Below are 26762 nucleotides of genomic sequence, written 5' to 3' on the forward strand. Positions count from 1 at the left end.
TGACCCATGTCAAGTGAGCCCATAAGTCGTGCCTGCCAGGGAGGGGACTGACACAGGGGGGTTGGAGGCTGCATTTGTGTCACATCCCATGTCCCTAACAACACGTGGGTATGAGCCCTGTCCAAGTGACACATCCAGCAGAACAAAACCTGAGGCCATCCATTCCTTGTGCTGCATTGCCATGCCAGCACATTTGGTGTGGAGGCAGGTGGCTTTGTTCCAGAGAGGGAAGGGAGAGGTTTGGGTTGATGTTTAGGCTTTTTGGAGAGATCTTTCGTGGCCTCTGGAACAGGAGAAATGCCAACATCTTCATTGGCTCCAAACATTTTTATATTTTCTGGGTTGGTATCAGTTGTATAAGCGACACAGAAGTTAGAGCTGGTGTTGGGAGGATCTCTGCTACCCTACAAGACACCCATGTCCACAGGAAGTGTCTGTTACACCTCAGGCTCTTCCCCAGGCCATGGAACAGAGGAGCTGGAGCTGCTGTTGGACTTGTCTTGCTCAGCACACACAAGGCAAGGGTTTTTTCCCAGCTCAGAGTATCCCTGAGGAAGGTCAAGCAAGGCTTGTGCCTGCCACGATTCAAACCTGGCTCTCGGGCTAAAAGGTCGATGCAGTAACTCTGAAAAGAAAACCGCTGAAAAATAGAGTCCTTAAAAAAAAGAAAAAAAAAAAAAAAAAAGAAAAAAGAAAAAAAAGAGTCCCTTGGAGAAAAGATATTTCAACCTCTTTTTGATTTATGAGCTACTATAGGATATTGAGACATTATTTACAATCGATAGAGGCTCCTGCAGGGCTCCCGCTGGAGCCGTAGCCCCTGCCTGTTCCGAGTGGAGCCCGCTCAGCCCGCTCCACTGGAAGTGCCAGCCACGTTCTGCTGGAGCAGGCTATAAAGCTGGCCACAGCTGTATATCTTCCAGAAAATGGACCTGGTTACAGGTGTCTGTGGGCAGCTGGCACGGGGTGACAGTTTGGGGTTGAGTTTGGTGGCAGAAACCAGCGTTCCCCAACCTCGCCGATCACGAGGTCTCTCGCGCAGCATCGCAAGAGCTCTGTGGCCTTAAAGGTGCAAACTGGAGCAGTCCCATGGACTGATGAGGGAGCTGGGCCAGTTCTGAAGTGAAAGCTGGATTTTATTCTGGGGTTTTATCTTTAAAGGGGGATTTGCAAACACTTTAAGGGGGGGGGAGAAAAAAAAAAAAAATTGTTCGGTGTAAAATTGCGTCCTGGCCGAATTCCAGTTTGGGTAATTACATTCTCTCTCTGTAGTGGCTGCAGGACAAAGGGCCATTCATCACCCTCCAAAGTCCTGCAAAAGGCTCCCATGTTCCACCAGAGAAGTGCCGGCATTCCAATCCAAGCAAGAAAGTTTTCTACCCGTGCTTGAGGCCACTCCAGAAAGTAATGGGACTTGGCACTCCTTTAGGATCCTCTTGGGTGAGATGGAGGGACAAGCTCAGCCTCCAGCAAATCTGGGTAAGTAGGCCGTGGAGCAGAATAGATTCCTTCCAGCCTCCTGGGGCTTGCCTTTCACCCTGAGGACATGCTTGGCTTTGCAGAGTGCTGCTGGAGCTCCAGGGGATCTTTCTGGAGCAGAGGAGCTGGATTGCTGCCTGCAAACCTGGCAGTTTGGAAGTGCCTCCAGGGCGAGGGGCCGGCTTGGAGAGGACTCAGGGGCTTGGGGTGCATTCAGAAGTGATGCTGGGGAGCCCGGAAGGATGCAGGCACTCTGCTTTCCTCCTCCCAGATCTCCATAAAGCTGGGGGAGAAACACTGGGAATTCTTCCTGTGGTTTCCCAGCTTGGAGAGAACCCCACTTAGCAGCAGTTTAGCAGCAGAGCAGGAGAGCATTGCTTCTGGATCTCCCCAGCTGCTCACTTTGCAGCTGCTCGTGGTTTGCTGAGGCTGGAAGAGGCCCCAGTGCTCAGGTAGAGGCCAGGCAAGGAGGCAGCAGCAGCAGCAGCCACCAAGCTGAGGGACCATGCCTGGATGCCACCCACCAGCTGACCTGCCAGGGAGCATCCTTGGCCTGTGTGCCTTGAGAGTGTCCCTTTAAAGCAATTTGTAGACTGTTATCCTGTATCATTAACCTAATTAGTGTAATTGCTGCCATTTATGTAATGAGTATAAATACTGGAGGAATCCCATAATTAGAAGATGTAATTAGGTAATTAATAGATGACATGGTAGCAAAAATCCAAGGGAAACTTTGTGAGGTGGACACTGTGTGTGTTTGTGCAGGTGTGTGCCTGGCTCTCCAGGTACTCTGCTCCTGTTGGCATCTGTCAGAGGTGTCTGTGCACTGTGGTTGACTTCAGTGTCACACTGGCAATGCAAAAATATCCTCAGGTGACACCAAAGGCTCTCCCAGACCTCTACAGACCTTGCAGAGGGGCTTTGGTGCTCCAGATTGGGCTGAGGGGGAGGTTCAGAGCTGTGGAATTGCTTTGCCATAGGGACACTCTTTGCTTTCAGTTTCTGGGAGAAGCCAAGTGAACCTAGCAGAGGTCTGAGGCTTTTCCCAGCCTCCTGGTTGGATGGTGGTTTCAATTCCTGTGTGCCCTGTGGTGCCTCTTGGTTACAACCAGCACTGGGGTGGCATCAAGGCCAATTCCTGCTCGAGGCAAAGGATGAGAAGGACCCCAGAGCTGTGCTCAGCTGTGAGATAAAGTCCCATTTTAGTTCTGCTGTGGGTTTTTGCTTAGAAAAGTGATGGGAAATTGTGTTCGTGCTGTGGGGAGCTGATAAGGCTCCTGCTGTGCTCCAGGAGCATTTTTTTTAGAGTTTTGTGAGTTGTGAGTGGTTTTGCTAGAACCTTTCTGGACAGTGAAATGTTGACTTCTTCCTGCTGCTCTTCATCTCTTGCTCCTCAGAGCCTCTTTGCTCTTCCAGAGTACTTACATGTTCAGATGTGTCTGAATTAAATAAGTCTCAGTTAAGGAAAGTGGTTTATTGCTGTTGCTGTTGGGGATCATTTAGATGCCTGCTTGGCACCTCCTGGGAGCAGTGACTGCCACTGGCTTTGTGGCAGGAGGGGAAATCTCTCCTTCCCATGCACACACCTTGCCAGTAGAGCTCAGGACTGGTTGGCTGAGGGCACCCTCAGTCCAGGCTTTGCACAACTTTTCCCCTTCCAGGCTGAATGTGTAAGGAAGAAACTGACTTGGAAATACCACTGGGACCAGTCAGACCAAACATGACCCGTGAGACAAAAGGCATCCTTCATCCCCAGCCCTCTAAATCCAGGCTGGAAGGGCTCCTCTTCTCCAGGCATTCCCCCAGGAATTGCTGATGGATGCTGAGCAGGAGCCACTTCCCTCCTCCCTCTGACCCTGCTTGCTCATTGCCTCCTGGGAAGACTTCAAGCACCTCACCTCCAAGGATTGCAGGGATGGCTGCAATTTTTGGGGCATTTTGGTGATGATGGTGGCATTTTGCTGGCAAGTTCTGCTGCTAGCTCTGAATTTCTGAATCTCTCTAGATATTCTCTAGCTCTGAATATCACTAGAGTGGGATGGCAGGGTGGAGACTTGGGGCCAAACTGGGGAAGGTGTCTCTGGGAAGGTCTGCCTGGTGCTGAGCACTGCTTGGATCCTGCTAAATCCCTGCCAGAGGGAGAAACTTGACTTAGAGCTGTGGGGTTTTTTGTGGATTTTAGCTGGGCTAAGAGGGAGATGAGCCACTGGTATCTTGTCTGTAAGATCTCTTATCTGCAGAGGGTCCTGGGCTCTCTGCACACCATCCTGACTGATCCAGGCTTAATTGAAGAAGTCATTGACTTTGTGGGTTTTATTCCTGGCCTTTCTGCCACCCTTCTGGAGTGTTCTCTCCAAAAGCTGAGCTGCTCTGCACTCCTTGGAGGAGACACTGGAGCCAGGGAGAAGTGACCCCAGAGCTGCAGCACTGGGAGCACCGGGAGGCAGGAAGGGTTGGAGGGGATGTCCTGCAGGCACTGGGGGGACAAAGGCTGCTGAGTCCCCGGGACCAGCAGCTAGAGGGAGATACGACCTCACACTGAGGGACAGCCTTGCCTCTGCCGTGGATTCCTGTCCCGATGCCAAAGAAAATCCTCCTGCTTCCCGGTGCTCCGGGTTTGTGTAATGCACACCCAGAGTGCAGAGTTCACTCCATGGCACAAGTAACTCCCGAGATTAAAGACTTCTAGAATGGATCCTGCTGGAATTTCTGCCAAAGTATTTTTTTAGTCCCTGTCTGCATGGGAAGTTTTATCAGGTGTATCATGAGCAGTACATGCAGGTCCAGTTACACCAGGAAGGCTCTGTCTAGACGTTCTAATTCCAGTGTAAAAAAGGGGCTTTTTTTTTTTTTTTTTTTTTTTTGCCTTCAGCTGAAATTTGTTTGCAAATGTCCTTCACGAAGCCAGGGCCTCCTCCAGCAGTGTTAAGAGCCATGAAGCACTGCATGATCAGTCTGAATTCCCACCCTAGGCTGCACCAAGCCCACTCTGCCCTGCAGCCCAGGCTTTCTGCTCCTGCTGTGCCCCTGCATTTCACACTCTAATTAAAAAAATTTGAAACTTCTTCTGTGTTCAAGCCCTTTGGGTCTTCAGCCCTGTTAAGCATGTTCATAAGTGTTGTAGCTCTGTCCTGTTGCTCTTCCCAGGATCAATCTGAAGTTGCCTCCCAGAACCAGTTGGCCAAGCCTGTGGCTACCTTGGCTTGGGAGGAGAGGCTCAGGTTTGGGTGGAAGGAGCATCCCCAGCTGAAGTGCTGGGCAGCAGTTGTCTGGAGGAGGAGGAGGAGGAGGGTGTGAAGTTTTAATTGGGAGTAGTTAATTATGTTCTTCTCTAAGATTCCTCCTGGCTCAAAGCAAAGTGGATCTGAAGAAGTCACACACATTGTGCTCAGCAAGAGGATCCCAATGTTGTCTAAATATTTTTTTTTTTTCTCCTAACTAACTCTGTCTACAAATGTACTGGAAGTCAGGTTGCCAGGAGAGTGTCACCAGATGATTATCCTGTGCTGCCTCGTGGTAACCTTTGCAAGGAAGTGTTTGGGTAGAGAAGCCCCCTGAACGAGTGGTTAATATCCTACAGCTCAGAGGTACGGATGTAGCATTGTGATGAAATATGTATTTCTTCCTATTTCTTAGGAAAATGGGCTTGTGAGACAGGGTAAGATTTATGAGGATCTTAATTAGTTATTTCCTAGCTTTCAAAATGTTTGGGTTTGAGAGATGATATGATAGGTAATTAACTTGTTGTCACACAGTGACTTTTAAAATGAAATGTTTGTTCTCAAAATACTATTTATCTCCATGTGCATTGTGTGTGTGTGTGCCACAGCACACACGTGTGTATGTATAGAAAGATACATACATCTCTGCAGCATCCCCCCCCCCCCACTGCAGGGACAGGGAAGCTCCCACTCCAGACACCTCCTGAGCCCCACGTTGGGCTGAGCAGGGGCTGCAGCCCTGGGAAGGATGTTGCTGGGGTTGTCCTCACTCTCCTGCTGGAAGGGGGGGTCAGCAGAGAGAGCTGGCATTCTGCATTCTCCTGGGTAGGTGAGAAGGGGAAGGCAGAGCAAAAAAACTCTCCCTTGGTTTTGGAGTCCCTCAGCAGACACAAAATGTCCACATCAGCTCTGGGCACTCTCACTCCCAGTGGTAGGGCAGTCACAAGGGGTTGGATTTGTGATGCTTTTTTTTTCCCCTCTGCTTTGCCCTAAAAAAGCCAGGAGGGAAAAGCAGCCCAGCTCCTTCAAGGTCCTGTGCTAACAGTTTTTGGGAAGTTCTCCAGATCAGTAAGCCCCAGGGACACCTGCCAGGAACACAGTGCTGCTAAGAAGTGAGGGTTTGTGACATTTTTTTTTTTTTTTCTGAACTAGCAAACTCTAAATGAAAGGAACTGTCTCCCTCGTTGCTACATCCCTCAAGGACAGAGGGGGCTGGAGACAAACTCCAGGGATGGCAGAGGGCAGGTTTGTGTTGACCCCAAGGGATGTCGGATCCCTGAAGCCTTGGCTGCCTCCTCGCTGCAGGGAGCAGAGCTGCTGCAGGAGGAGAGAGGTCACCTGGAACTTGATTTATTTTTTTCTTCCATTTTCTCCTGCTTTTTTCATCAAAGCTTTATAAATAACAGACAAAACCCTGGGGGAAAAACCTGCCAGCCAGCCTCCTGTTGCAAACACTCCAGGAAATGGGAGGCGGAGGGAGAAGATGGAAGGAAGGCTAAATTTGGTGACTTTTATTTTTAACGAGGGCTGTTTCAATCTTTTTTAAGCCCATGTAAAAAGAATTTAGGGCCATGAGAAACTTTGGTCAGCTCTGTAGGAATCTGTTGAGCCCAGCACTTGCTCGGGCTGGGGCTCAGACACTGCCAAGGCCGTGGTAGGGACGGGGAGCTCAGGGACAGAGATGAAGCAATGTTTTTCCAAAGCCTCACGAGATTTCTCTTTGCAAAGCCAAGAGAGACCCAAAACTTTCCAAAGCAACAAAAGGATACATCTGCCAGCCCTCACTTTCCTGGAGGGCTGCTGTACTCAGGTCCCTGGTGCAGCACAGTAAAGTTTAAGGTAAAAAAATATCCAAGCATCCCAGTAGAGGCAACCTCCTGCTTTTATTTGGCTTCTAAAAAATCCCCTGGTGACCTTTTTCCTCCCGTGCTGGCCCTGAAGGTGAAGCATACAAAATGACTTGGCAGCCTCCCCCTACCCTTCCCCTGGCACTCTTTGGAGGGTGAGGGTTTTAACCTTGGTGTCCTGGCCCTGTGCCAGGATAAGGAATTACATTTTGGCCTCTACAAACCAGCCCGGGGATGGCACCCGGGGAGCTCCAGCATCATCTCCTCCCCGATGCCTGGAAGTGCCCGAGAGGCTCCAACCCCACGTGGGATGCAGCTCAGGGCACCAGGTGCTGTGGGGAGCAATGTGGACTTGCTGGTGCTAAAGCTCTGATAAATTGCTCTGGAATTACGTGTGCTGCACAACAGGTCTGGTTCTCCATGGTCCTGCTCCCATCTTTGGGAAAAGGGAGAGCAGAGAGGGCAGAGCTGAGGCAGGATCACACAGGATGACCTGAGGGGTTGCCACCCTTCAGCTGAGCCTTGGTAATGGTGTCTCAGCTACAACGAGCTGAAATGGCACGAAGAGAATTGCTGAAACCTCCCCAGAAGTGATCTAAGCCAAGGCACAAGACCTTTCCTTCGTCACGGGCTGAAGCACCCACAGCCCAGGTGATGTGGGGTGGGGTGGTCAGGCATGGGGCTTGGTTCCTCCCAGGAACTTGTTCTGCCTGGGACCTGGTCCCACCATTCCCCAGAGTTGGCTCAGTTTTACCCTTTCTGCTGCTTAAAGGGTCTTCAGCTGTTGCTTGCCTATAGCTGGGGAGGACCCTGATGTGCAGGAGGGGTTATTTAGGATGAAGCAGGATGTGTTGGCCAGTTTTGCTGTGTATCCTGGTGCAGGTACCAAGCTATCCCTGCCTGATCCAGTCTGAGCTGGGATGGAGCGTGGCTGCGTGGAGGAGACAGAGGATGGAGCAAGCAGGGTTGGAAAGTCTAAGCAGGAGAAGCCATGGTGGGCATGTTCCAGGCTGTCTCACCATTGTCCCTTCCAAAGGTTGGCTGCTTGGTCTTTAATTTCTGAGAGGGGGAACTAAGGGCTTTGGGATCTCTTGGGAGAACCCAGCAGCCCCAGCACGTGTGCCCTTGCCAGGCTGTGCAGCCCAGGCTGGGGCTCTCAGAGCTGCCTGCAGTGGAGTGGTTCCACCTTTGCGTGGCTGTTCTGTGTGTGGGAAAGGATTTCAAGAAACAATTGACCAAATGAAACCTCTGTAATGCTTCTAAATACTCAAACACATTAGACATGCCTGCCCAGCTCAGAGATAAATTAGAGCTATTATCACTAGAGCCCAGACAAACAAAGGGAAGGCTCTCTCCAAACAACCCATTCACTCAAGAGACCGGATTTACAAGGGTCAGGGAAGCAGCATGAGCTGCAGGCACCTGCTTGCTTCTGAAACCTCTTGGAACTGGCCATATTGACTGGTGCAGCAGGAGGGGAGAGAGCACAGCTCTGCCCTTGGGGATCTGGGGAGTCAGGATCTGTGTCATCATGATGTAGTAGCCAGGGTTCTGCTCTCTGGGTCTGCAACCAAAGCTGGAAGTCAGACCCTGAGCCATTCACTTTTCCCCTCGTGTGGTGGTTTGGAGATGAAGGGATGCCAGGGCCATTTTGCCTTACTGTTGGATTTTTGTTTCTGCTTCCAAGGAGGGATAGGGAGCTGAGTTGGTGGTGGTTGAGAGAGAGGTCAGCTCAAGTCAGCATCTTGGGCATCTGCCTGAAAGGGTGAACAGGAGCCAGGGTGTGTATTCTGGGCTTAGTTTTGCATGGCAGCTCAAGGAAGAAGCAGATGCAGAGGGTAAAAGGGGTAAAGAAACCCAGAGCTCATTTTTCTGCTTCCCTGGGTGCAGGGGGTGCAGCAGCACAGCTCTTCATGGTGTCCAGGAGCACCCAGGGCCATGGGCAGAGCAGGGTTTCAGCACTTGATCAGGTGTGATGCAGGTTGTTCTTCTCCAAGACGTGCTCCTGAACCCCAAAACTGGATCCTGAACCAGATCGTTGCTTTCTGGAAGGCATCCAGGCTCCCTGCAAGCCCTCTGAGTGATGATGAATTTGCCATTTCCCATGGTAACCAGGCCTGGTGATTAACTGCCCTCCCTGTTCAAAACTGTCTTTTATTTTCCAGTCAAGGTTCCCTCACTCCGTGTTGTCAGCTCTCACTATTTATTTGGGGTTTTGCTGCTTACTGTGCCTTTTACCTGTGAGCCTGAGGAACGTGCCAATCTCAGCTATTTTCACTCTGTGGGTATCTGGGATCAAGTCACGAGGAAGATTTGCTTTGACTGCTGAGCAGACAGAGCCCTTTCAGTCTTTTGCAGGGCTGAGCAGAGCCAAGCAGGAGCTGTGCTTCCCACTGCCTTGAGCATCTCCCAGTCCGTGGGGTTTTTATTTAAAGTCCCAGCCCCCGAACTTGCACCCTTACCAGGACCTTCCACTTTATTTCTGGAGACGCCTGAAATGTGACCCAAAAGAGAAACAAAGGCAATAATTTGGGGATATTTTTTAGATGCACTGAGGGGTTTGTGGGGCTTTTGCTTCTTGTGAGCAGGAGGGGTGGTGGCTTGGTGTCTGATCAGCAAAGCTGTGAACTCACCAAGGAGACACCACGGAGCCCATCAGGTCTCTCCTTCTGCACGTCTGGTTCCTGCAGACATTGACCCCAAATGCCCAGAGCCCAGTACTGGAGCAGGTTTAGCTGATGCTGGTGGCCCTTCTGGCCTCGACAGCCCTGAAGTTCAAATCTTCATCATCTGCAGACTCAGCCTGGCCAGCAATGCAGAGGAAAGGGGAAGGCAGAAACCAGGAGGGTTTCAAACTGAAACAGCTTTGTTTGAAAATACTGAAATGAGGTGTTTCCTCCTCCTTCGTGCCTCACTTTATATTTCTACCCAGGGAAAAAAAAAAGAAAAAACCATACATATTTGTGAATTGGGATCCAGGGCAATAGTAGCTTTGGTGGCTGAACTCCAGCTGTTTTTTTGTTGATTTAAACTTCAGCAGGCCCCACTGATGGTCTCCTGCCCCTCTTAAGTTCCTGCAGCCCTTGCAGTGAAGCTTTGCCTCCTTTGCCATTGCCAGGCTTCAAGATTTGCTACCTGCTGTTTCGTTTCTAAAAGAACTCAGTAGGCTGGGACTTTGGAAGCATGATTCTGGATTCTGGATACTGTGAGTATGTGTTATCCCTTCCATAAAAGAACCAAACTGGTGGTCAGGCCTTGAAACGCTTGAGTAGTATTATTTTTATTTTTTTTTTAAGTAAAATTAGAAAGCTGTAGCAAGTAGGCATTGATGTCTTAGGGGCTGGGAGAGGAAGAGAGAGGGATGTGTGTGTGTGCTACACATGCAGAAGTTCCCAAGGCATCCTACAAGGTGTAAGTGAGACCTGTTGGCAGCAGATGCCTGCAGTGGCTGTGTTCCTTCTCAGCTATTGCAAGAAGCCCAAATGAGGGTGTCAATAAAATATTCTACAATGGGCATGTAAGACAGTGGTGACTTGTATTTTAGGAAAAGAGCTGAGAAGAAGGGGAGGGAGTCATGGAGTCATGGAGAGGATGCTTTGCCCCAGTTCTTGAGGAGAGAGGCTTGAGGATGCCCAGCTCTGCTCCCACCTTGATGCCCAGGTGCTGAGGGTCAGGGCAGGGTCTGCCAGAGCTGCAGCTCCTGGGAAAATGATCCTGCTGATCCATGTGATGGTGAGGGAGAAGTTTGTGTTTGGGTGTCAGTGAACTAATGGATTAGAAGACAAAGAACCCAACAAACGTTCATTATTGTCAGAAAAGCAGACACGGCCTTGGCTTTCAGCTATTGCAGAAGCAATTGAGAGGTTCTGAGAGTTCCAGGTAGTGAAAGGCTGTAAGGGAGGCTGTGCCTCAGGCAGGAGGCAGGCAGGCAGTGTAAGGGAAAGAGAAGCAGTGACCAGTATTTTAGCACATTTACAGGAGTCAAAGAGCAGAGCTGGGACCATGGGTCCAAGCCCTGGGAGCCAGGCCATAGGTCCTGACTGACCTCCATCCCCCAGCAGTGCTCAGAGTGCTGAGCAAGACACATTTGTTCACGTGTTGCCCCTGCAGTCTCTGGCTGAAAAGCACTTTCTGAAGGAAAAGAAACATCCTTTGCTATCTATTTATTTTGTTTAGGCTGCAGTCATTCACACAGTTTCCCTGCAAGATGGGAAGCTTCCCTCTTCTTTTGTGTGCAGCTGGTTGTGGTTGGTTGTCTGCTGCTCCCTGCCCATCCAGCATTTAGCAAAATTAAATTATGATCTTGTCTGGGGAGGAAAAATACTGCAAGTTCCCCTCCTCTGGAAACCCTTTGGGTCTGAACCTGAGTTCTACACTTCAGCTGTAACTCCACATCCAAACCAGAGGAGGTAATGACCTGGAACTCTGGGGAAGTTTGGGCACAGGCTGCAACTCCATCTCCCAGTAGTGCACTTCTCAGTGGATTAGGAGAAGCTTCCCTGGCAAACTGGGAAGCAGTCCAAGCTGGGGAGCTGGTGTGATAGGAACTGACAGGGCTGGAAATTTGATTTCTGACTCTTTGTTCATGTATTTCTTGGGAAAGAAGAAAGGGGAGGGCGGGGGGGAGCCAAGAGTACTTTGAATCCTGCAATCATTAAAACCAATTCCACTTTTCCTGCCCCTGCCCACCTCCTGATATGTGTGTGAAACAATCTTTACAGCTACACAGCCATCAGATGGTATCGACCCAGCAGTGGAAATTGCTATTGACTGCTGCTGGGGCTGCTCCCTGCACTTCCCTGGCTTTTAAAGCCACACTCTCCAGGTGATTTCACTTTGCACATGATGCAGCTGGGGAAGCCAGGCCTCAAATGGGATGGAAAGAGCATCTCTGGGATCTGCCTGTGCATGTCTGGGCAACAGACACCAAAGCTCCCTCCCCTTTGGCTGGGGAAAGGGTGTTAGAGCATGTGGGAAGAGATGCTCCCTCCAGAAACACTGCCTAATGGGGAGATTCAGAAATGTGATTTCTTTTGTCCTCAGTCCACCAGGAAGGTTTTCTTGTGTCCCACAACAGATTTTTTCCTGCTGCAATTCCAGCACCAAGCCAAGACCATTCTTCTGCCCTTACGAAGGATCAGTCCTCCATTGACTGAGGACAGGGTACATGATATCTGGTTTGAAGGGGCATCTCTTATTCCACAGCACAAATTCCCTCCCATCTGCTCTGGGTTCCAAAAGAAGAAACAACCAGGAATTATTTGCCATTGCTATTTAATACAAGTGGATTTTGCAGCCTGAAGGAGTCTTTTCATCATGAAGCATGAGAAGAAAGCTCCAGCTCTGGCCTGTAAAAATGCATATTTTGTTTCCTCTGGGGCAATTTAATTGATGGCATTTGGTTATTCCAGTGCTTGGGGTTGGAGGTAAGTGGTGGTGAGGAGAGGTGATAGAAAAGCTGTGTGAAAGCCAGGGTTAGAGTCTGAGCCTAGCTCCCTGCAGTAAATCTAACATGATGCTCTCACTGCCATTGCTTGGGTTTCTCACCTAGAGAAAGACCTGTGACCTGTCAGCCCAACCAGGCCACACAGGGAGCCTTGCTCTACCTCCTGCTGACACTGAAATGATTCACTTTGGGAGCCTGACATCAAAATGCTGTGAGCCAGACTGATCCTGGGAAAGGTGTCTCCTGCCTTTTCTTGTATCCATCCATCTGTTCCCAGATGAAGAGTGTCTGTGTAGTGAAGGTCCCTGTCTGGCCTGACTCAAGAGCTGGCAGGGGATGTCTTTTTCCAGAGCAGGCTGTGATGCTGGAGTCTCCCAGGATCTGCTTTCTTCTGGGATGTGTACTCCGGGGCTGATGGCAGCACTGCAAGTGCTCCCTGTGACCACTGAGTCCATCAGCCAAGCACTGGCTTGGAGAATGCTGCTTTAGATGGGTTCTGAAAATGTGCTTTTTGGGTCATAGCACCTCTCTGGGCAAGCAGTAAAGCTGGGTGCTACCTGCCCTGTGCTGCAGACCTGGCTGGAGCTTCCATCTTCTTTCACCAGGAGAGTTGGAGGTGCTGTTATGAAAGGAATGGATGCTGTGATTCCTCACAGAGCTCTGCCTTTGCTTTTCCTCCAGATTCATGCCTTTGCCTTCAGCCACATGGCAGTGCCCAGGAGGAGCAGCTGGCCAGATGTGTCCAGAGGCCACATGCAAGGAGTCCCTTTCCCTTTCCTTGTTATCTGGAACAGTGAGTGCCTAAAGCTCCTGAGCCAGCCCCTTAGCTCAAACACAAATAACCACTGCTATTAGCTCTGAGCACTCCCTGACTGAGCCTGGATTTTAGGTCACAAGACTGGCTGAGGTTTGGGAGCCATGCCTGTCATTTCCCCACTCTCCAGCCCAAGCCCGGGGACAAATCCTCTCCTTGGTTTGCACTGAGGCTGGGAGTCCATGTGGTGAGTTCTGAGCCTTCTCAGGCTGGCTCTGGCTCAGCTGAATGGGAGCAGTGGGAAGAGGAAGGGCTGGGTGTGGGAATGGTTGCTGGGATGCTGGGATGGTTTCACTGCCAGCTCCCAGCAGTGAGCAGGTCGGGAGGGCAGGGCTGGGGACTGGGTTTAACTGGGAGTCAGCAGACTGTGGGCTTTGTGATAGAGGTCTGAGGTCTGGATTAGGGGTGGTTCAACGTGCCAAAGCCTGCCTTGTATGCTTGGGTCAGTCCCCTGAGGAGAAATGTGCAGCCATCTCTGGGGCAGCACCATGTCCCTGTGCTTCCTTGGCACCTGCTGCCCACCCAGGGCTCCTCACAGCTGATGCATTTCAGCTGGTCAGGTTAATCACCCTGCCCTGCAAAACCTGGGGCTCTCTTTGCTTCTCCCCCCTCCCCCCTCTCTGCCCCAGGTGGTTTGGATGTCCCAGGGCACTGCTCCCATTTTTTCCCTTCCCATCCCATCCCATTACTGGGAGCTCAATGCTGTCTGTTCCATGGGTACAGAGGAGACCTTGGACAACTCTTCCCCTCCCTGCTCCTCCTTCAGCTCTGCCAGGTTCTTTCTCTCTGCCCTAATTCTTGTGTTGCTCCAGAAATAGACTGTACAGCTGGGGGAAGGAGAGGTAGCTGGGAGGGGGCTGAAGAGCCTGCAACACAGGAGGGGTTTTGGTTCTTTTGTTGGAGGTTGGGACACCAGGAGCTGAGCAGGGGCTGCTCAGTGCAGACCTTGAAATTCAGGCTCCTCTGCAAAATGTGCTTGGGGACTATAAAATCTGAAAGCCAGCTCTTCACTGTGAGTAAATTGATACTCCTTCAAATGAGGTTTATTGATTTACATCCTTTGAGGAACTTCTGCAGTATAAAACTAGGGGGGAAAGCTTTTTGAGTTTTACATGGCTTTTTGGCTTCAGTGTTGCCATGATGACAGCTCCCACATCCTTTTTTCTGGCCCTCTCCCAAGGATACCCACCCATCCATCCATCCATCCATCCATTCCCTGGACACCTTGACTTTTGCACTCATTCAATGAAGGGCTGGGAAGGTTGAAGCTGCTGCTAAATAGACTGGTGTGGGAGGCTGTGGGCTTGTTCCAGGACAGTAAGACTTCCACCTCTAAGACTTCTACCTCCTCTGGCTCAACACCACCTCCTTCCAAAGCCACAATCCCAGTGAACTTGACTTTTCACCCTCAGGACTGTGGCTTTCCTTCCTCAGTGTGTGCTGAGCCCTGGGCTACAAGTGCTGGGTGGCTTTGAGCTCACTGCAAGATGCAAGCAGTTTTTACTTGGCAGGATTTGCTCCCCTTCAGAGCTAGCACCAACCTGTCTTGTCTGGCTTGGCCTCTGAAAAATGGCAGCTTGGGGGGCAACCTTCTCCCCCCCCAAGCCCATCTTCCATCTCCTCATGTCCCACAGTAACCAGGTGGAGTATAGATGGTATAGATGTGTCCTTATTGCACAAGCAGATTTTGATAGTTTCTTCTTCTTCCAGGCTTAACCTGCCCGAACCTTTTTTGGGATGATACGTGATATGTGACTTGGCAGCAATTTTAGGTGAAGTTTTTTTCCTCCTGGGAAAGTGTGGTAAGAAATGAAGCTTTGTGGGGTTTCTGCCCAGGCAGCCAGGGGAAGTGAAGCCCTTGGTGAAGTCAGGGCAGGAGATTTGTGCTGCTGTGATTTGTGGCTGTGCTCTCTGCAGCACTGTCTCTTGACTCACAAGTGAGAGGTGAGTGGTTTTGACACCTCTTTATGACCTGGGAGCCACAGGGAAGTGGCTGTGTTCTGGAAAGACAAGGTCATCAACAAGGGTGGTTGCGAACATCTTTGGCTGGGCTGCTTGTGTGAGAATCCAAATAATTTCAGCTCCTAGGAGTGAAAGTGAACGTGTTAGTTTTGGGTTGCTGGCTGTTTGGAACGTGGTGCTTCCCGAGGTGATGTGCAACACGTGGGGAAGCTGTTGAGAAGAGGGAGAGTGAAAATGAATGGCTGGCTGCAAAGCCTCCCTGTCCTGCAACCTTCAGGGGCTGCCAGGGGATGTGTTTCCTGGGCTGTGAAGAGCCAAGAGGGGACACAATCACATATCAGTGATGGTATTGATCACTGTCTCAGACCTGCTCAGTCAAGGGCACCAGCACCTTTTGGAGAGGAAGTGTTGCTCCCACTCTGGGAGCCTGGGGTGGGTGTTGGATGCAGAGCCTGGGCAGGGGAAGTGACTCTGTTGTTTTAGGGAGTGCTGGGCCTGCACTCCAACCAATTAGCAGAATGGAGCTGAGCAAAGTGCAGGAGGGACCAGACTGATGATAAGCAAAGTGCTCAAATATGGGAAGTTGGGGAAGAAGCCAAATGAAAATGAAATGAAAGGCGAAGGTCCAACTTTGCCAGTTGTGTAGGAAGGATGGGACAGTGGGTAATAGGAAAGCTGCAGGAACACTGGGTCAGAACCTCCACAAGAGAGACTGGAGGAATCTCTGATTAAGCCAAGGGGGAGGGGGATTTTATCAAAAGGCAAATCAGCAAATTGGAGCTGTTGGCTTGCTTACCCCTCTAGAGATTTAAGTCTCTCCTTGTGACTTCCTTGCTTAGTGCTTCGTGGTACCAGCCAGCTTGAGAGATGTATGGCAGGGCAGGGCTCCTGCACAGAGAGCTCCAAGGGTCTTCTTAGCCAGACCTTTGCAGGGTAAGATACCTCCCACCTCTGCTGCTCTCTGGAGAAGCAGAGTTTTACTCTGTCCCTTGGTTCAGACAGCTCCCTCCTGGCTGGTGAGAGGTGTCTTTTGGGATAGACCTATGAAGGAAGGCTGAGAGAGCTGGGGCTGTTCAGCCTCGAGAAAAGAAGGCTGAGAGGGGAGTTTATGGATGTCTACAAATATCTGAGAGGTTTGTGTCAAGAGGATGAGGCCAATCTCTTTTCAGTGGTGCCCAGTAATAGGACAAGGAATAAGGGGTTTAAGCTAAAACATAGGAAAGTCCCCCTCAACACGAGGAGAAACTTCTTCCCTCTGAGGGTGAGGGAGCCCAGGCTGCCCAGGGAGGTTGTGGAGTCTCCGTCTCTGGAGACTTTCAAAGCCCACCTGGATGTGTTCCTGCTCCAGGTTATGCTGCTTTGGCAGGGGGATTGGACTAGATGATCTCTAGGGGTCGCTTCCAACCCCTAACATTTTATGTATTCTGTGATAAACCCCCCTTTTATCAAGGTAAAGTTGGAAACCTGTGGCTGAGCCTCTTCCTTTGGAGCCTTTCTCAGCCTTGGAAATCTGTGGAAGGCTCAGGAGAGGAAAACCAACTTCTGCTTGCCTGTGAACTCTATAAAGACCACTTGGAGGTAGATAACTTGATGAAAAACATCCCAAAATCATGAGTCTGCACCTGAGACACAAAGAAAGCCATTGGAGATATCATAGTTTGCTGGAGGTAGCAGGGATTTCTTTTGCTGTTATGTGACCACCTTTGGGTGATCCCCTTGATAGTGGATCCCAGAGGAAAGGACCTTCTTGTCCCTCTGTTTCTGCATTCATCAAAGAAGGCTGGGGCCACACCTTCTTGATAAATCATCTGGAAATGGCTGTACAACAGAAGTGAGTCCATATTGCTGGTGTTGAAGAGGAGCTCTCATTTGGAGGCCTGACTTGGGAGATCTGATGGAGAAGTTGGGGAATCCAGTCTTGTGTTTGTCCCCTAATGGGGCTTTCTCTTTTTGAAAGTGCTGTGCAGAATGTGATACATGCCAGACAAAAGTGAATTTAACAGCTATTTTGTATCCTTTGAGAAACATCAGTAGAGACTGAAAGGGGGAAAAAGACCTTTTTTGTTGAGTCCAGAATGGACTTGCTTTTGTTGGAGGACTCTATGACTACTTTTGTTGATATTCCCTCTGATAGCTTTTACCTGACTTGTTTTCAAAACCCTCGTTGGATTTTTTCAGTCTTCAAAAACAGCATTTCCTTGCTGAGATTCAAGTTTGAGGTCTGGAAAAATGTACAAAATTATTTCCCAGATGGCTTGCAGGGATGGAGAAGTCCCAGAAGCAAAGCGTTCTGCGAGGGAAGTCACCTGCTTATTTCCAGAAGGGCAGAGAATTTATTTTAAACAATGTCATTTTCTTTTCAATTACAGATGTATTTGTGGGGGGGGGGGGGGGGTGAAAAAAAATCTGCATCAGCCTCTGAGAAAAAGCACGTGATTACAATTAAAGGATGTGCTGTGCTGTATCAGGAGGTAGCACTTAAACCGGGAAAAGCCTGAATATTGACTATAACTCATTGTAATTATGCCATCTATTTCAAACATGTAAATACGTTTGGTAGCACTTACATGTTTATGTTAGCTATTGGGAAAAGCCGTTTTCCTTTTTGGTAAGTTTCTGATGGTAACAATTTTGTTACTTTTTTTTCCCATTTGAATAAGCAACAAACAGCAAGTTTAGAAGCATCACTTTTTTGCCTGAGCAGGAGCTGATCCCCTCTCCTGAGCTTGTAGCATTTCATGTAGTATTTTACCCACGTTCAGGTTGTTTGTGATCATTTTGTGAATAGGAAATACTAATAAGCAATGCATTAATTAATACAGGAATTTCTTAAAGAACAGACTGTGATCGTGATGACGTCGGGTGTGATGCAGGAGGCTGGGAATGGGGTGAGTGGGAATCCTTTTCTGACTCTCACTGCCTGGCCGGCTCTTCCCACCTCTTCCCACCTCCTCTGACTGGGACCAGTGCTCCTGAGCATCTTTTGAAAGGGCTTTGAGATCACTCCAGAAGCCCCAGGTGCCTTGCTCGGGTCTAGCACACAAACAAACCCTGCAGAACCTTGAAGGCTGATTTAAGGTGACATGGTGAGTGAGGCTGTGTCTCTGCTAAAATTGATGAGAAATCTCCCCTTGCTTCCAGGGACTGGGATCCTTCACCAAGGGAAATCATCCTGAGCCTGTTTCCCTTCTTCCCTTTGACATTTTCTGTCGTATCAAAAGCCAAAGGAGTAAGAAAGCTAATGACTAAATTCACAAATAAACAATGGGTTCAAAGCAGTGACACAACATTTCTGGGAAATATATAAGAATCTCCTCCGAAATTATTGGGAATATAAACTCTGTTGGGAATATAAACTCCGTGAGCCCATTTGCAGGGAGCTGGATGTGTTACGGGGGCCACGGCAGGCTGGGAAATAGGAATTTGTTTTTTTCATGGAATACATTGGAAGAAAATTGCAGGAGAGGGAGGAAATTTAGTGTGGACGTGGTGAACAGCAAAGAGCATCAGCACAGAGACGTCTCAGGTAAAGCCCCTCTGACAGTGTTATGGACAATCCCTGCACGTCTGACTCGGGGATGTCAGATTTTCAACAGCAAAGCAAAAGGGTCAGCAGCTGTCCCTGCCAAAAAGAAAATGTTTATGGAGTTACAGGCCAGGAAAACCCTTCTCATCCCCTTGGTGACATGAGTGTTAAGCGAGGATGATGGGGGAGATGCTTCCCCCAGGCTCAGAGGAACAGGGTGTGTTTGGCCTTCATTTTCAGGGGCTCCACGTTGCCCCCACGTTGCTCCACGTTTTAATGGTGCATTAACAACATCTTGGTCTTAATTTAATAAATAATAGGAATTATGGTCCGATGGAGCCAAGGTTTTAAACAAGAGGCTCCCGTAAACGTCTTCCTGAGGAATCTGTGATAAACCAAAGAGAGTATTAGCTGTACTTGGAAGGAGTGGGGACACCAGGCTTGGAATCGGTCCATCTGCTTCACCATTGAAACAAAACCACTTTATAACAACCACAGAGGAGAGGAAGCAAGGCAGCTTTGGCACATACACTTACACTATGTGTGGTGGAAATGTTTATTCTTTGTTTCAGGAAGATTTAGTGGGTGTAGAGATAATAGAGCAGAGCGCTCGCTTGTGTCGTGGGGAAGGAGGGGTGATGGTGTTTGGGTTTTAAGGGAGTCCAGTGTCAGCTCCCACGGGGAGTATTTTCAGTAATACCTATTGCAGCCTGATGCACTTGGAAGGCAGCAGGAGACAGGAGGAATGAAATGTGCTTTTCAGGAGAGGTGGTGTAAAGGCCCCGGGATTAGTTATCTCTGACAGGAAGGGTTTTACAGACTTCAGCAGATGGCAGAGTCCTGGATGTTTCTGTGGTGGCCCAATGGCTCCTCCAGTGGCCCCTGAGCTGGGGTTCCTCTCTGCCCCTCTCCCTGCAAGGTGCTGGGGGGCTTCCTGGGGTTCCTGACCCCACGTGTGCCTCCTGGTCCACACATGCTGGCTGTCCCAAAGGTCTGGAGACTTGGGAATGACTTGGGAAATGAGTGAAACTGATACAGGACACATGCTGGCTGTCCCAAAAGTCTGCTGGCTGTCCCAAAGGTCTGGAGACTTGGGAATGACTTTGGGAAATGAGTGAAACTGATACAGGACACATGCTGGCTGTCCCAAAGATCTGCTGGCTGTCCCAAAGATCTGCTGGCTGTCCCAAAGGCCTGGAGACTTGGGAATGACTTTGGGAAATGAGTGAAACTGCTACAGGACACGTGCTGGCTGTCCCAAAGATCTGCTGGCTGTCCCAAAGGTCTGGAGACTTGGGAATGAGTTGGGAAATGAGTGAAACTTCTACAGGACAAGAGCCTGCAGGGTCAGCAGGCCACCACATCCCACGTAGTGTCCCCAGTGTCCCTGACTGTCCCCTCCCTTTTCCTGCTGCGCTGCCTCTGTCCTTGGAGCTGCTCAAAATCAAACCTGAAAGACCCTGGAGTGACCTCTGGGGATGGGAGAGTCCCTGCTAGGGATTGAGACAGCTTGTGTCTAGACTTGGTATGTGAGCAAGTGAGCAAAGGGATGACTAAGTGTCTGAAAGTTTGGACCTTTGGAAAAGAGTCGCTTTGCTTCTTGTTTCTTGGATAAAGTTCTGCTTCCTGAGAAGCCATGGAGATAAAGGATATTTTTCTCCTTTTTTTTTTTTTTTTTTTTTTCTTTTTTTTAAAGTTTGGCAAACCAAGAAACACAATGTGTTGAGTGAAACATTTCATGGTGAAGAAAGAATCAAAACATTTCATTTAGCCACTTTAAAACATTTTAATGGCTTTGAAAGGAAACTTTGAAACGAAAAGCCATATTTTGCTTAAAACACTGGAAAGCGCTTCGATAAAAAGGAAGAACGGAAGCAAAACAAGTGCCTTATTTTTAATTTTTTTAATTTTTTTTCCTCTTCGTAATCAACCTGATGGCTCTGAGGTCAGGGGCTGGGCCTGTCTGCCCTTGTTTTAGGAGGATCTTGGATCTGAGGAAGGGACAACCTGGTGGAAACATCTCCCACACCAGGGATATATCACTGGGATAACCTTTCATCTGCTCTTTTTAAAACACAACTCTGAAGGCAAACCTTGTCCCAGGGCCACCCCAGCTCCGTGCCCTGACCTCAGGACAGCCTCCCATTCCGGGGGGCTGTAGAAGGGGTTTGTCCTGACAAGTGCCACGTCCTGCCAGGCTCTTGGTGGCCTTGGGACCTCTGCTGGATTCATCCCAGGTGTGGGATGTGGCACTGCTGGCCTGGAGTGATGAGCTCGGGAAGGCCCCACTCGTGAGACCTCGTGGCTGAGCGAAGAGGAAGGAGAGAGCAGTAACACCGTGGGGAAATGGCCGAGGAGAGGGTGAAGGATCCCCCCGAGGGCTGCAGGGGAGTGGGGACCCCGCTCCCCTTGGACATGGGGACCCCTCTCCCCCTGGATATGGGGGGCCCCCGCTCCCCGTGCTGTGGGGACGCCTGGGTGGCAGGGGGCAACGAGGCGGCTGCCTGGAGCACCGGGAGGGATGGCGGTGGGGCCAGGGGGGGCCTGAGGGGCAGAGCTCTGGAGGCGGCAGGCGGGCCGGGGCTGAGGGGAGACCCAGGGAGCGGGCGGCGCGGGTCCCGCAGGCTGAAGCGGCTGAGGCGGCGGAGCTGCCCCTGCGCCCCGCGGCCGAGGGCGCTTTAAGGCGCGGGCGGGGCGCGGCCCCCGGCCCACCTCTGAACCCGGAGATTGACGGGCGGCCGCGGAGGAGGCGGGGCGGCCCGGGGGGGACGGCCTTCCCGCCGCCGCCGCCAATGGGACCGGGGGGGCGGGGAGGCGCCTCTGCCCCTTCCTCCCCCCGCCCCCCGGGCTCCTCCGTGCCAGTTTGAGGAGTCCGGAGCCGAACAAAAGCAGGCGGCGAGGGCCGGGAGCGGTGCGCGCAGGCCCGGCGGAGGCGGGGGGCCCGCTGCCGGTCGCTCAAGCGCCGTGGGCCGCCAGCCAGCCCCGAGGGTGGGGGAAAGTTTGGAGCCCTCCCTCCTTCCCTACCCCAGAGCGCGGGGGGCTCCGCCGCGCTCCGGCCCCGCCAGCCCCGGCGCTGCCATCGTGGGCGGCCGCCCCGCTCCGCTCCTCCCCGCCGCGGCCGCCGCCGCTGCTGCCGCCGCCTCCCCGGGCGCAGCCCCTGCCCCGCCGGCCCGCCTGCCGCCTCCCCGGGCGCGGGGCTGAGCTGCCCTGCTTTTGGAGTCGCCGCCGTTTCCCCTCCCTTCCCCGGAACCCCCCCTTCCTCCTCCTCCTTCTTTCCTCCCTCCCCTCTCTCCCTCCCTCCCTCCTCCTCCCTCCCCTCTCTCTCTCCCTCCCTCCCTCCTCCTCCTCTTCCAGCAGCCAAAGGGATTTTTTTTTCCTCCTTTCTTTTCTCCCTCTCTCTTTTTTTTTTTTTTTTTTTTTCATTTTTTTTTTCCCTCCTCCTTCTCCTCTTCCTCCCTGCCGCGGAGCCGGGCGCCAGCGTGAAGGATAAATAAAAAGAGAAGAGGAAGAGGCTGGGGAGGAGGAGGAGGAGGAGGGGGGGGAGGAGGAGGAGGAGGAGGAAAGAAGAAGAAGAAAGCGAGCAAGAAAAGAAAGCGAGGAGCCAGGCGGCCAGCCCAGCCGCGCCGCTCCCGGCAGCCAGGGCAGGAGGAGGAGGAGGAGGAGGCGGCGGCGGAGCGGGGGCCGGCGGCCGGCGATGGATGACCAGCCGCGGCTGATGCACACGCACAGCGGGGTGGGGATGCCGGGGCACCCGGGCCTGTCCCAGCACATGCAGGATGGACCAGGCGGGGCGGAGGGGGAGGCAGGCAGGAAGCAGGACATCGGAGACATCTTACAGCAGATCATGACCATCACAGACCAGAGTTTGGACGAAGCGCAGGCCAGGTGAGAACGGCGGCGAGGAGGCAGGGAGGAGAGGATGGAGTCGGGGAGGAGGTGGTGGGGGTGGTGGTGGTGTTGGGGGAAAAGGTGCCGGGGAAGTTTCCCCCACGCCCCGGCCCGGCCTTTGTTGTCCGGCTGCGGGGCGCATCGCGGGGGACGCGGCTCCTGCCCCCAAGAAATCCGGGGGAGGAGAAGGAAAAAAAAACCCAAACCCATAACCAAACAAAAAAGGGAACGGGTTAATTTCTCTCCCCTTTTTCCCCCGTTTTCCTCCCCCCAACTTCGTGGCGGTTTCCGGGGCTCGCACCCGCTCCCCACCGCCCCTATCCCGTCTCCCTCCATCCCCTTCCCCACCGGGGATCCCAAACTTGGGGCTCGGCCGGGCAGGCGGCCTGGGCTTTCCCCGGCCCTTTTTGGGGTGGGGGTTAATTCGGGAGGGAGATGGTTGTCGGAGCAGCCTGGGCGTGCGGGGTGGGCTCTGCTTCGGACGAGGAGAGAGAGGCACAAAGTGCTGCTCTTTTTCTTTTTAGGGGCGTTTATAATGTTCCTTTCTAGGGCCCTATACTCGTGTTAATTTTAAGGCCAGTTTTTTGCGCTTGGAGGAAGATTTATTTCCAGAAGATTTATTTTTCTTCTTAATTACGGAGGTTTTTTAAAAAGAGGAGGAAAAAAAATTAAAAAAGCTGTAAAAGGCGATGTCCGAATTACCCTCGGCTTTAAGGAGCACAAACCTAACACGCACCTTGAAAGGCGGTAGTGAAAGTTAATGGAGGGAACAAAAAATAATCCCTAAACTGAAGGCACGACTGAAGGAATTAAAAAATAAAATAAAAATAAGTGCCCTGAATTACCTGGGGTACACTTGAAATTTCATCTGGGCTGCAGGGCTGCTCGGTGTGGTGTTCTTCCCCTCGGCAGCCGTGCCCAGAGCTGGAGCAGATTGCTAGAATACATTGTTCCTGGAAAAAAAAAAAAAAGCCCCGCACAGCCCGAAAACTCCCTTAATAAGAACTTCCAGAAGGATAAAAGTACCCCCAAACCTGGCCCCACATCCTCCCCAGTTTGTATAAAGCCCTGCTTTCGGAAAAGGCTTGTTGCAGGGCTGATCTTGTTAATTTTTTTCATGTTGTGGCAGGGGCAGAGTAGCGGTGAGGAGAAGGGGGAAACCATGGACTTTCTTCCCGGCCAGAGCTGGGGCAGTGAGGGGATCTTCCTTGAGAAAGTTGCAGGGATTGTGTGTGTTCCCTGCCTCGATAAGTTAGTGTAAATCAGTAAAACCAAAGCAGAACAGACCTGGGAGAAGCCTTTATGGACTTGCCTCATTGGACTATTTCAGCTGCTTTCTCACAGTACTTAAAAAAAAATGATTATTTTTAACGCTGAGCTGCCAGACACGCGGAATTTATCAGCGTTGTTTGGGTTTGCATCTCTCCCATCTATCCTGCTATTGCACGGTTGTTTTGCTTTCTCTTTTCTTTCTTTTTTTTTTTTTTTAATTTTCTTTTTAAATTAAGTTTTTTTTTTTAAAGATGCAGAGTGCCAGCATTTTTTGCAAGTGGGCCTCCACAGCGTACGTCTGTGATTTGTGTCTATACCCCCATGTCTGTGCCCATCTGGATGTGCTGATAAGGGGAGGCTGTGGTTCTGCAAGGGTATATATACCTTTGAGGGACTTCATCAGATATATAAATCTTTTTAACATGTTGTGGGTGGTGGAGTAAGTAGTGTGAATGTTTGCCAGATGTTCACATCGTCTTTCGCGTGTCATTTCGGTTGGTAAACAGAGATCCCGTAACCGGTGCCTGAGAGCAACAGCGAAACCCTTGGCTGAATGATCCTATGGCTTAAGGGAAAAAAAATAAAATCACACTCTTGCTTTGCCTCAGTGGACACATGGTGGGATTTAAAACTATCTGATTAAAACTGCCCTGTGTTTCCCCCCCCCTCCCTTTCAACTCTCTCCTCAAAACCAGCAGAATGGTCAGCTCAGAAATAACAGCAGCTGAAAAGGAAGGTGTTGAATAGCAATGCCCTCCACTTCCCCGAAGCAGCCAGCTCTGTTTTAAAAATGCTGCTTTTTTTTTTTTTTTTTTTTTTTTTTTCCTCCTGTCCCAGCTGTAAAGAATTAAATTTTAGCACCTACAAATAAGCTGGATGTAAGGAGCAGGGAGGCTGAGGAACGGGCTTCTCCCTCCCTACGTGCGCGCTTCCCAAGTTGGGCACTGAAATTCCCTGAACTGACAGCACTAAGCACAGGATGTTTCCAGCACTGGGGCAAGGGGGGGGCTTTATTTCCCCTCTGCCTTGCAGAATGAGCCTAATAAAGCACATGGCTGGCTTTAATATCTGAAGTGGGGGATGGAGAGAAAGCCCAGAGCTCTGTCTGTGCTGGCTCCGGCTCGGTGCCTCGGCGGTGGGAGCCACTTGGTGGCAAAGGGGATTTTTCAAGCCGTTCCTAAATTGGCATAATTCATCTCACCTGGAGTAGGTGTGGGGCTGATTGCAGCCCTGCAGCTCCAGCCCCAGCTGGGATGGCAGCAGGGCCGAGGGCAGCTCAGGTGGGACCTGGGGCACACAGCTGCGGCGAATTTGGGAAATTGTTCCTGGCGGTGACACCCTGACCTCAAACCCCCCCTCTTCTCTTTTCTTCTCTCCAGGAAACATGCTTTAAACTGCCACAGGATGAAGCCAGCCCTTTTCAATGTCTTGTGTGAAATCAAAGAGAAAACAGGTAGGAAACCGATGCTGTTGGTTCTCTATTTTTTTTATATTTTATATTTTTTTTCCCTGCCACTTTGAGGGTTTTATTCTACCAACTTTGCCTCTGTCCCCCACATAGTGGTATTAAAGCGTGGAGACATAACTTGCTGGTATTTAATGCTTCTGGCAGTGGACTTGCAAGATGTGGTTTGTGTCTGGAAGGGAAAATATCGTGGTTTAATTTCCATTGTATAGCCTCTTTTTATTTATTGCTTTCTCTGGGGAGAGAGGGAAAAAAAAAAATCAACCCCCTTGCAATTTTATTCTTGCTCTAGTTTTTCTTCAAGATGTGGCACTGTTTAAAAAAAAGAATAAATAAAATCTCAGTACAGAGTAGCAAGGGGGAGAGCTCAGCAAAATGAAATTGTGCAATTTTGCTGCTGTCACTATTGTGGTAAATCTAAAGGTGTCTTAATTATTATTTTTTTTTTTTAAGAAAGGGTTAAAATGCTCTTGTCTGCCAGTCACCCAGGCTAGCTCATGTAAGAGTGAGTTGTCAGTTGCCTTTAGTGAAAGCAATATATCAGATTGTTAGTTACTTTAGGGTACTGTTGTTTTATGGCATGGGGTGTTCTCGGGCTTCTAAATAAGCTAATGGCATGAGAGCATTGGCTCTGCCTTTTCCCACTTTCCAGACCTCCTACCATGTACTAACACACTTATAACACATCCCAGGGGGGCATTTAAATTTTAAAGGCAACAATTAAAAAATAGCAGTCATCAATCAAGAGTGATCTTAAACAACAGATGCTCAGGGAAGGACATTTAGCAACGTGCACCACTTATTTATTTATTTGTCGGAATTTTCTTAATTTTTTTTTTTTTCATAAAAAAAATAAATGGAAGAAATGAAGGAAATTTGGTGAGGAGGGGGTGGGGTGGTTTGGTTTGTCTCTGCTGTTGGGTTTCTGAGCTGAGCAGAGGTGATGGGGTTGGCTTTTCTATGCTGGTCCAGCTGCCTTGTTTTAGCACACTGCAAAGTACTTGACTTCTCCCCTCACCCCCCTCCCCTTTTACAACAAGGACTGTAACAGTCAATAATTCATATCTAAACCATATAAGCAAGGGCATGACATGAATGAAAGTGACAATAAATATGATTGCACACCCAGTTGATATACATTGATAGTTACACATAAAAGGGGAACAGCTTTCAGAAACCGGAATCTGCGTCTGATTTTTTTTTTTTTTTCTTTCTTTCTTAAATATATATATATATATAAATATATATATAAAACCTACGAGTGTGAGCAGCTGATTGAAAATACAATTACTTGACTCTTGCAATATATATAAAATGACTAAGGGGGCCCTTTGTTAAGGGTTGTTTGTGCAGGCTCTAGCCCAGACAAAGCGCTCACCGATGGCATTCGGCTCTCTGAAGTCCTGGCGGCTCTGGGGCCGGCTCTGACCTTCCTGAGGAGCCCATCCCTATGGAGCTTCCAGAATACCAAGCAGTGGGTTTGGTATGGGAACCTTTGTGGCATTTGTAGAATGTAATGTGAGGGAGTCTGCCTGGAGATTAAATTTTATGTGTGGTTTTGTAGCTTTTTCCCTGGGTGCCACCCCAAAAGGAGCCACCAAGTTCCTTTCCCTCTTCTCTCTTTCTCCTTTTATTTTGTGTGAGTCCAGCAAAATGTTTGTCTGCCTTTTCCTCCTGGGTGTTTGATGCTGTGTTTCAAATATCCCTGGGCAGGGGTGCTTTTTTGGCAGGGAAACTGATGAACCCCAGCTCGGCTTTGCTGTTGGTGCAGTCACAAAGTTATGGGATGGGGAATCTGCTGCTACCAAACCTGGGAGGAAATCCGGGGGATACTGGGAGGAC

At 50.3% G+C, this 26762-nt stretch overlaps 1 protein-coding gene and 1 long non-coding RNA gene across 3 annotated transcripts in view; both read left to right on the forward strand.

Annotated features, from left to right (window-relative positions):
• Positions 1 to 12594: 12594 nt before the first annotated feature.
• Positions 12595 to 17156, forward strand: LOC139798760 (uncharacterized). The gene is made up of 2 exons (XR_011726967.1): positions 12595 to 12994; positions 14518 to 17156. It is a non-coding gene; the product is annotated as an uncharacterized lncRNA (long non-coding RNA).
• A 3654-nt stretch (positions 17157 to 20810) lies between these two features.
• PBX1 (PBX homeobox 1) overlaps positions 20811 to 26762 on the forward strand; it is a 124554-nt gene continuing 118602 nt past the window's right edge. The window contains exons 1-2 of one of the 2 annotated variants that reach the window (XM_071751387.1): positions 20811 to 22180; positions 24835 to 24908. In XM_071751387.1, coding sequence (XP_071607488.1) covers positions 21990 to 22180; positions 24835 to 24908 — 265 coding nt within the window. In that variant the 5' untranslated portion in view covers positions 20811 to 21989. The remainder of the gene's footprint in view (positions 22181 to 24834; positions 24909 to 26762) is intronic. The other variant, XM_071751389.1, reaches the window with a different exon arrangement.

Source organism: Heliangelus exortis, chromosome 8 (assembly GCF_036169615.1).
Source record: "Heliangelus exortis chromosome 8, bHelExo1.hap1, whole genome shotgun sequence".
In the NCBI taxonomy this organism is placed as follows: domain Eukaryota; kingdom Metazoa; phylum Chordata; class Aves; order Apodiformes; family Trochilidae; genus Heliangelus; species Heliangelus exortis.